Here is a 10,685-nt window from a genome sequence, read left to right on the forward strand (position 1 = left end):
CAACAGAGTTTTGAACTACTGTTGGGATGTCCTTAAGAGGAATCACCTTGGCCTTAGGAGCATTAACACCATCTATATTTGTGAAGTCCATGGGTTTGAAGTTTTCAAGAATGTCACACTGATCAAACCATGTGAGTTTGAATTGTTATTTCTCAATTTCCTCAAAAGTTGAGGTTCCCACAGATCTTTCCAAAGTGATCTTGTTACCAAGTTTATCAGTTATTTTAATCTCTTGGCCATCCTTGTTGGTGGGTATGATTTCAACAGAACCAGTTTGATTTGAAGCAGTGTTTTGAACTTGGTCATTTTTTCTAAATCCTATGGCAAATTTTACATTGCTTTCAAGCTGTTTCTCAAGCATAATCTCATAACCTTTGCAGGATTCCACCCATTTTTCACAAGTGATTTGGGTGGTTTCCAACTCCTTTTTACAGACTTGATATTTTTCTAGCATGGTCTGGAGTTGGTCCTTGGTTATGCTATGCTTTTGTTTGAGACTGTAGATTTCATTATCTTTTTCAGCCAATTTGATTTTCAGTTCTTTTAAAGACTTTTCAAATTGAACTTCATCATTTAACACCCTATCGCTAAGGTTTTCATTCACCTCTTTGATGTTTGCAAATGCTATGATGCATTTGTTTGAACAAAGGTTTTTAAGAACCTGAGATGATACCTTAGCTACAGCCATCATGGCACAATCACAGACATGCTCTTTCTCATCTGGCACTTTCTCTTCTTTTTCACCTTGTTTCTTTTCTTCTTCTTCAGACCAGGGGTCAGACAGTGGTTCCAACAGGGGTTCTGAATTTTCTCCCAACAGTATTTCACCAGCAACAGCAGTAACCACTGCTTCAGCAATTTCATCCACTGTTTCAGCATTTGACTGTCCTTCTTCAGTTTCCAGCCCTTCTGGTATTGACTCTAATGCCATAATATAGTATTCATCATTAGAAGCATCATTAGTAGCATAGAGTGCAAAATTTTCATCACCTAGCTCATCAGGTAAGCTGCTCCAGTCAACAAAGCCTTGGGTGAAAAAGCTATACTGATCTGGTTGAACCACTGTTAGTGCAGCTTGTTGAGGTGCAACTGGTTGCACTTGAACCTGAGGGATAGGAGCATGGACATACTGAATTTGTGGGACAGTGGTTTGGACATAATGCACAGGAACAGGGGTTGCAGGATGTGCACAATGGGCAGTGTTTACATGGGCAGCAGGGGTATATTGGGAATACTGCATAGTGCTTTGGTTATTTTGTGGTCTTGGGCTAGGGTGTGTGATAATTGGTCCACTGTTTTGACTCCTACACTCTCTAGCAAAGTGACCAAACCTATTGCACTTGTAACATTTGATTTTAGACTTATCCAACCCTACTTTTAGATTCCCATGCAACCCTGGGAATTTTCTCCCTGTCCTTTTGTAAAACTTGCTGGTTCTAACACTCAACAGTGCAAGTTGGTGCAAAATGTCCATTTCCTCTAAGTCAATTGGATCAAAATGCTGCAAATCATTGAGTTCAAAGCACAGATTGTCAGAATTTTGGTTTTCACTACTAGTTGTGAAGGCATAGTTGTTTGAGTAAGAATCAGAGTTGCTAAAAGCTCCACCAGCAGTTATGTCAATATAATGATCATAACTCTGATCCTTACTACTACCAGATTCTTCTTGACCAAAAGAGCTGTGATGCCAAATGAGTAGTCATCTGCAACTTTTCCAGACTCTTGTAACTTCTTTTTCTGGTTTAACTCCCTTTCATCGGTCAAGAGTCTACCATGAAGTTGGGTCAGGGTCAGATCTTTGAACTCAACAAAGTTTCTGGTTACAGAAGCAATTGAGTCCCATTTTTCAGGAAGTGACCTAAGGAACCTGCTTTTTTGGGCTGCATTAGTAAATTCAACATTAACAATTTTTAGTTCACTCAGGAGACAGCTAAAACGCTCAAACTGTTGTGTTAATGATTCACCCTTAATGTGGCAAAATATTTCATACTGTTGGTTTAAAATTTCCCTGTTATTTTCAAGTACTTCTTCAGTCCCCCCAAACTGTTCTTTCAGTGCATCCCACAATTCCTTGGCACTGTCACTATGTAACAGCCCAGCATAGATCTCATTAGGTAGTGCGGATGAAAAGATGCAGAATGCCTTGGCATCCAATTCAATTTTCTGAAAAATCCTGATCAGTATAGTTTTCAACTTTCTTAGGTTCAAACTTCTTTGGATCCTCAGCACTCGGCACCATTGGAACATGTGGTCCAAAGATAACCGACTTTCAACATCCGGTATTCTGTTGAGCTAGGATGTGACCCATCCTTCGCTCCCAGATGTTGTACTCATTTCTCTTCAACATAGGTGGTTTGAAGAGAGAACCAATGTTATTGTTCATATCTTGTGATTGTGACGTCATTCTGGTTGTTTTACAGGCACTGATTAATCAACTTTGCTCGTGATTAAACCTTGCTTTGTTTTTCAACGAAACGAACAATTAAAAGTATCAACGATTTTGAGCTGAACTTTTACGTCAAAATGATTGTTAGATCAAGTTTGACTGTCCTAGCTCTGATACCAATTGTTAGGATCTGAGTTTCTTAAGATTGTGTTTATTTGATTAAAGTGAAGATCAATGATAAACAATTTGCAGCAGAATTAAATGAAATAAACTTTCAACACAATCAAACGGAAGAATTGCTTTCAACACACATGTTTAACATGAAATCGAATGATTATATTTATTATAATGATTCAATAACAATGCATGCATGTAATACAATCTTCCCCTCAGCCTGAGCTCACACTGGTTTGTTCGTATAGAATGACTTGTGAAGAAAGAGCTAATAGAACAGTACAGGGGACTGTTCTTTTTATAGTACAAAACAAACCACTGTGGCATCTTTGCTGACGTCACCATAATAGTGACATCTAACCTCCTAACAAACTCAAACTACTGACCTATTACAACCACTGATTACAAACAACTGATTACAATATATAAAGTATAAACAAAACAACTGATCCTTCATTCCACTGCTTAGGCTCCAGCAATGCTTTAGTCTTCAGCAGTACTTGAAACATAACAGTTGATTGAGCATCAGCACTTAGTCTTCATCAGTCTTTTGGGTCAGCAGTAGTTAGGAAGGGCAGTGCTTGAATTCATCAGATGTTAGAGCCACTGTCAAGGGGAAAGATCAAATACAAACATCTGCTTATTCTTGAATTAATCAACTGTTCCTCTGTAGGGTTCAATCCCAACAGACAAATTCTAAAATTTCAGAAAAAAGCACCTGTTGTTGAATTTGTACTTCTATAAAGACCCAATCTTTAACACTTTGGTCATTTTCCCTTTAAATATAGTAACTGCAATACCATCACAACAATGTACCAGGGAGAACTTATAGAAACATATGGAATAGAATTTGATGCATCATAAGATAATTTAAAGATACTATAAAACTTTGAGAAAGAAAATCACTTTTTAACAAGAATTCTTTTTTTTTTTTTAATTTTTTTTTTGTCTTTTTATAATGTTACTATTTTTTATAGAATTTTAAAAGAAAATAAAAAGGTATATGTAGATCAAGAGCTACATATATAGCTGTGAACTACATATATATATACCTCATGTGTGTACTTCGCAAGTTGCATATACGTAGCTTGTCAATATGTGTATTTTTTAATTTTTATTTCTACAATACTAACCTTTTAGTTAAAGGAAATGAAAAATAAAATTAAAAATTGATTGGTTGATAGTAGTTTTCTCGGTTTTCAAGTTTTTAGTGGTTTTCTAATGAACCTAACCCGTTTTAGGTGTCGTTAGAAGTGATTTCCAAATCACAAATTTAAGTTTCAAATGTTCTTTTAGAACTTCCTAGTTAGACATGAAGTTGATTGTATGTAGTCATGAGATTATAAAGGCCAATATGTCTACCAGCTCAGCTGGTAAGAGGTGTGAAGGTTTATCCACAGGTCACGGGTTCAATCCCGGGCCAAGGGGTCCCTGCACGGAGCTTAGGCCAGATCAACCGGGAGGTACCGCATTGCAGACTGCGGATCCAAACCTGAGTGGGTATGCCTAGAGGCGACCAAGGTAACCGGTTGATCCACTCCTTAAAAAAATGAGTTTATAAAGGAACAAGCTAATAGTCCTCACATCTTGGTAACGTCATCACATTTTGGTTTTGGTAATACCACTATAGGGTAAACAGCTTTCAAACGATGAGGGTGAAAGAGTATGTTGATAAAAAAATATATTTTCATATTTTGGATGAGGGTGAAAGAGTATGTTGATAAAAATGTATTTTCATATTTTGGTAGATTTGAGGGAGTTTCCATAATGAACCATAATATATTATTCAGGTTCATAATTGGTTTTTTATATGTATTATGATGCAACAATTTTTCTTTTAGATTGAAATATGTGGATGAGAATTATATGCCATAAGGCCATGGGGTATGGGGCGGGAGTTTGGGCGTGGATTGGGGGAAAACACCCAAGGCACCACCCCGGGTGGGCTTGGGTTGGGGCGTGGCCCCTTGGGGCTTGGCTTTCAAGCCGGGCGTGGGACGGAGGAGCAACTGACATGGCGGGCTGTAAATGGTTATAAGTATATATATATATATATTAAAAAAAAAAAAAAAAAAAAGCTGAACCCAAGCCCCAACCCAAACCCCACCATACCCCAATCAAAGTGGGTTAAGACTTGAGTTTTGAATTTACACGTGTCAACCAATGCCCCAACCCAAGCCCCACCATACCCCATGGTCTAATATTGTGTACAAATGAATAGGTCAAAAGAATTTTGGGGAATATCTCTAGGAAACACTGGTTCCAACTCTTAACTAGAAATCCTAATTGAGTTAATTACACATTAGCGCCATCCCCGAAATCCAAGGGCGCTAGACGAGTAAAAGAAATGAGTCCCTAAAATAGAGTTTTTTTTAATAAAATATACATAAAAAACATTTTCAAAAATATATATAAACAAAAAAATCGGGCCCCAAGGAGATTAGGCCCCAGGCGGGGTCACCCACCCTACCTCTGCTCCGAGCGAGCCCTGTTACACAAAGCTTCAATGGATGCCTTTATGGATTTGGACCTTGTCTAAGGATTAAACCTTAAAACCCACTTTAGACCGCCACCTACAGTTCCAATCCACTATGAATTTTGCGACCATTGCGTTCGTCGTTCACCACCAAAAAACCATCACGTCAACAATGCCCCCTCCTAAGGTCGCTAAAAAATTACAACCCAGACCAAACTATAAACCGATCAAGGCATACGGTTTGTAAGCTTCGAGGGTATCATGAGTGAAAAACATCAGAGGTGGTGCTTGGCGGAACAAACAAAGATAATTTGACCTATATACGTGTATAAACGAAAAAACAAAGATAATTTGACCTTAATGAGAGAACATATACGAGCTTCACGCCAAATAATTCATCACGTTAGGTTCGTTTAAACCCTGTTCACACATCTACTATTGTGACATATCAATTGCTACAGCACCAAAAGAAAGGTTAACATGTCTCCTCCATCATAAGGGTTGCCTTGCGACTACTCCCCGTAACTACATAACACTACTGACTACTCAACTTATCGACTTCCTTTTGACCTTCGGCTATGCCTTTTTCTCTTCCTGCGCCTATCATCATCTGATTCTGAATCAGAGGATTCTGAACTTGACCTTGACCGTGACCTATGTTTTCTCTTCCTGTGTTTATGTTTACTATGTTTCTCCGTCTTCTTCTTCAAACTCTTTTCAGCTTTCTCGTCTTTCTTGATGGATGCACCACCTAAACCATGTGAAACTGGCAAGCCGGATTCCGGTTTGGGGATTTCAGGTGCTGGTTTCTGACACTCGTATGTCCAGTGCCCGGTTTGGCGACACTTCTGACATCTTTTTTGGTTCAAAGTCGGTTGCTTTTCAGTGCTATTAAGATACATTTGTGTTTTTGCTTCTTTCTTTTCTTGCCATCTACTCGGCCCTTCTTCTTTCTGCCCGTATGCATTTACGTTTCGTGCTGCGTTTTCTGCTGCACGTTCGGCTTGAACACGACTAAGCCCTTTGGTTGCTGATAAGGCCGCTGCCTTCATCTTGTCAGACATGGTTTAATGAATCCCAAGTTTCCGAAGTTATTCAACTGCCCTGTATACCAATAAAAAAACATAGATCAGTCTGACAAGAAGTTATTCAAAACACTGTTGTATTCAATGTGTGTATGATTTGATACAAAACACTATCAAATAGTAGACTGAATTATCAGGAAACAAAAGGAGCTTGCATTCACGTTTGGGTCATCAACATCATTAGTAAAAATCTTCATCCAAACATTCATAAGTTTCATTTGGTTAGCGATGTTAGGAATGTAAATGGGTAGGGTAGGCTTACGATTCTGTTAGGTGATAGTATCAGAAGAACAGATGTATTGAGGAGTTCCAACAGGAGTTATCATCGTCAATTTGCGAGCTTTAAACCGTGTAGTGAGTGATCAAACCACAAAATTTAAATAATTTCATTAAGGATTTCTATGGTTTAAGCAAAAAGGCACAAGTGATTAGAGACCATCAACAACACCATCATATTCTCGCATACAAGTCTGGTAAGCTAATGTTCACCTAAACTTAGTTTGATACTTTGATTATTGTTAAGGTTGTCTAGGATACATAACTGTTGGGCGAATTGGTGTGGAGGCCCGATCAAGAGAGGGCGGCCGGCCCTAGCCTTTTGGGTCGGCCCACACGTCTTTTATTTGGCAGTTAAACTAGGGTTCTAATTTAGCCGGCCCTAGTTATCTCTGTGTGGGCTGCTTGGGTCTAACTTGGGGATTAAGTTTCATAACCCTAGATTAGTCTCCATATACTGATATCATTGTACTTGTAATCCCTTGAGCACCTAAATAATAAATAAACCCTAGTTGCAGCACAGTGGACGTAGGTCAGCCAACCGAACCACTGTAAATCTTCATCTCGTTTATTGCTTCCGTGTGTGTGTTGAATCCTAACAATAACAACGAGATTTTTGGAAAAGTATAACCTGCACACTGAAATTAGTATCATGTAAACGAATTGGTTTATAAGAACAAGAATTGATATCAACATAAAGGGTCATAAATCCGATTTTTAAGACTTTATGGCTTCTGTTAACCTTATGCATGGTCGTGCCACTGCCTGCTCATTGCACGTTTGTGCCAGTGCAGCGAATCGAAACCAGGTCGTGCATGTAGGCGCATGGGCGTGTGAATACAATGCACGGCCATGCATGTTTCTGTCTAGAAAATTCTATCATAAAAAACGATGCACGGTCCTGTACCGGCTAATCAGAACAGTGACACGTAGATGTTGACCCGATAGGTTTATTTAAAAGCTTGGAATTTAGCATACGGATATAAAAATTAGAAGGCTTTCATTGAGCGTAAGGTAAACCTGTATCACTAAGCCAGGATACTAGAAACTAAGACAAAGTCAATACGATTATTGATATAGGTGCGAATTAAGGAGTAACCATCGATACTCGAAGAAACGTCTAGCAAGGTGAGTTGTATAGTATATAAACAATATTCAAAACTTTGGTACACGTTGACAAAGTGTGAACATTTTGAAAAACACTACAAACCTTGAAAAGTCGTAAAGGCATACAGAATAAAAATCATGGAGACAGCACGAGATAGATACATACATGTAAACGGTATGCACACATCGGCGCTGAACTTCAGAAAGTACCGTAGGGGTATAATGGAAGTTGAATAAGTATATATGTGTGGTTTAAATCTAGTATTCTAGTGAAGTTGAAAATTCTAAGATAGATATGAAATGATTTATAAGCATGAGTTGTTTAAATTTCAAGATATATTTAATGATTTTTTGATGAATTTTATGTTCATGAACTCAACAACATAAGCTGACTTATCTTTTAAGCATGTATCGCAGATGATCACTTCTCGAGGGGATTCTAGAAACAGAAAGAAACTCAAAAGAGGAACCGGTTGAACAAACTAATAGTTCCCAAGTGTTTTAATTGCATCATTTCTTTAAAAAGTTTACTAAACTCCCTTATAAACACAAGAATAATCCTTACGTAACAAAAGTTTATTTCGTGCTAATTTGGTATCAATCGGTCACGTTAGCCCCGTGAAAGTGAGTGTGACAAACGACGCCCACCCTTTTACTTTCTAGGATTGGCCGCACACATCACTATTTTATTGTGATAGAATCAAGGGCTCTATCACTTCATAAACCAAAGTTTGACAACACAGCGAGCTTTGTAGATGCATGTGCGAATAAGTATCGTCTTCAACACCTTTAATAATTAACCGAACATGTGTATAATGTGGACCAACATTAATAGCATCAATAAAATAGGCTGTAATGACTACAAGAAACAAGGTGACCCTATCCTGCTGACTTTCATATTTCTACAAACCAATATACTTCAACAACACCTCAATTGCTACTAATGGAAATACTAAGATTTAAGCGTACAAGTTGAAACAGAAAATGAGGTAATACTGAACTAGGGTTTCTATAAAGGCAATAACCTAGAAATCACTTTAAGTAGCACAAAATTCAACAATATACTAACGATTTCAGGAAATATTCTGACAAAATTCATGTGATAGTTAAGGATTTTGGAATATAAAACATGATAAAACGGATAAATCAAACGAGATTTGCTTACGGAAATAAATCGAGTTGACTGGAACTTACCGTAGAACGATGTAATTGTGCGTAAAACTAGTCGATGGTTTCAGTTCCGAGTTCGCCGGCGGGGGTTCTAGTTACGGATGGTGGTTGGGAGATCGCGACGGTGGTTTATGCTGTAGTTGGTAAGGGAGATTCGTCTCTTGATATTGTTTTTGAGCCCTAATGTCTTATATAATTACAATCTGGTGTCTAATTTTATTGTTTTTGACAACCGAGACACTGAAACTAGGACCGTCCAAATAGTTCGTCGTTTGCTTAGAAAATGGTTGTTTGATTTGAGGCTCGATTGTAAACGAGCTGTTTCTGGCTTGGTTCGATATGTAAATGAGCCAAGCATGAGCAAAGATCTGCTCAGCTCGAATCATTAATTTTAATTAGGGTAAATTACACTTTTCGTTCTTTATGCTTGTATAGGATTGCAATGGATGACCTTTAACTTCAATAATTACAGTCACAGTCCTTTATTTGGAAAACCTATTACGTCATTGGTCCTTTGGCCCTAACCTGGTTAAAATTTTTAGTTAAGTCAGGCATATGCCTTACACATGTGGGTATGTTAGTAATTTTACCATTATATTTTAAATATATTTAACCAAAAAATACCACATGTTCTCTCTCTAAACATCATAACTTTCTCACTCTGAAGAACATTTAACCTCTGCCACAAAATCAAGCATTCAAAACAAAATTCTCCAAATCCACATACGGTCCCCAAATCTAATTCACCCTACATTTTACTTTTATGCTGTCACACCCCCAAAATCCACCTGCGGAGTATCACCGCTTGGGAGCGTGACTGACCAGAATCAAGCCACCAATCATACAGAACATTGTATAAAGTAAAAGTAAACACATTATAATCCAAACCATTTCCATATGAAAGGTGTTCCCAAAACATAAGTAAGTTAACATTGTTTAGCGGAAGCGTATTATTGTAAAACCCATAGCAAATAAGTATCAAACTTCAAAAGTGTTTAACAAGGTGATCACGATCCAAGCCCCACAACGACCAGCTCCTCCGTGTGCAAGCTCCAAGTACCTAACGATCTGCAAGGCATGTAACAGAATGATCAACAAACTAGTTGAGCGAGTTCACAGAAAGTAAATGCGTAATAGTAAGTTCGTTTGTAACAGGTGGCTCTACTGGGCCGTAATAGTGATCAGTATAGGTATCCTGCACATCCGAGGATAGTGATCAGTATAAGTATCCTTCACAACCGAGGATGGTGATCAGTATAGGTATCCTTCACAACCGAGGATGGTGATCAGTATAGGTATCCTTCACAACCGAGGATAGTGATCAGTATAAGTATCCTTCACAACCGAGGATAGTAATATGGTAATCTAGTCATAGTGTCAGTAGTGTATCTATTCAACCTTATCCTTTCAATCCCATTCCCAACACCCCGGGAATCCCATGCCTTGGTAAGAGTGTGAACTCACCTTGGTTTGCTCGGTATGCTAGGTTATGCACTCACAAGTAATTAATCAAGTCCTATTGTATGCACGTATAACAAATCAGTTCATGTTCGAAATGATACGCATGCAAGTCGAGAGTCACACAAATACAAATGTAAACATTCATCATCTAGCATGGCATGTCAAATAATTCAAGTATACCTTCCATCCTTCGAAATATGTTATAACCCATTATCTTTCGAAGGATGTCTATAATCCTACAATATCTTTCGAATCCAGCCTTATCTTTCGACGCACATCCACCTTTCGGTTCATGTGTCATCTTTCGGTCAAACAGTTATCTTTCGGTCTCAACTATGTTTCGCATACTAACATCTTTCGGTCAAAGTTATCCTTCGGTCAACACTACTATGGTTCGAAGGTCAAGCATCTTTCGGTCACATCTATGTTTCGACAATAAGTATCTTTCGACAATAACTATGTTTCGAGTAGACAAGTATCTTTCGACACAATCAGTTACGTTTTCACAATCAGTTACGTTTTCACAGAAACAGAAACCCTAATCGTCTGC

The 10,685-nt window shown here is 38.2% G+C and overlaps 1 protein-coding gene across 1 annotated transcript; it reads right to left on the reverse strand.

Annotated features, from left to right (window-relative positions):
• Positions 1–5,365: 5,365 nt before the first annotated feature.
• LOC110897949 (zinc finger CCHC domain-containing protein 10) lies at positions 5,366–8,860 on the reverse strand. The gene is made up of 2 exons (XM_022144684.2): positions 8,699–8,860; positions 5,366–6,140 (listed from the first exon to the last, which is right to left on the reverse strand). The coding sequence occupies exon 2, from the start codon at positions 6,098–6,100 to the stop codon at positions 5,588–5,590; it is 513 nt and encodes a 170-aa protein (XP_022000376.1). The 5' UTR covers positions 6,101–6,140; positions 8,699–8,860; the 3' UTR covers positions 5,366–5,587.
• Between the last annotated feature and the right edge of the window lie 1,825 nt (positions 8,861–10,685).

This window comes from Helianthus annuus, chromosome 13 (assembly GCF_002127325.2).
Source record: "Helianthus annuus cultivar XRQ/B chromosome 13, HanXRQr2.0-SUNRISE, whole genome shotgun sequence".
Classification (NCBI taxonomy): Eukaryota; Viridiplantae; Streptophyta; class Magnoliopsida; order Asterales; family Asteraceae; genus Helianthus; species Helianthus annuus.

What these genes read in the sequence shown, in the direction of transcription:
- LOC110897949 (XM_022144684.2), bottom strand. Translation starts at nt 6,100, where the DNA reads ATGTCTGACAAGATGAAGGCAGCGGCCTTATCAGCAACCAAAGGGCTT.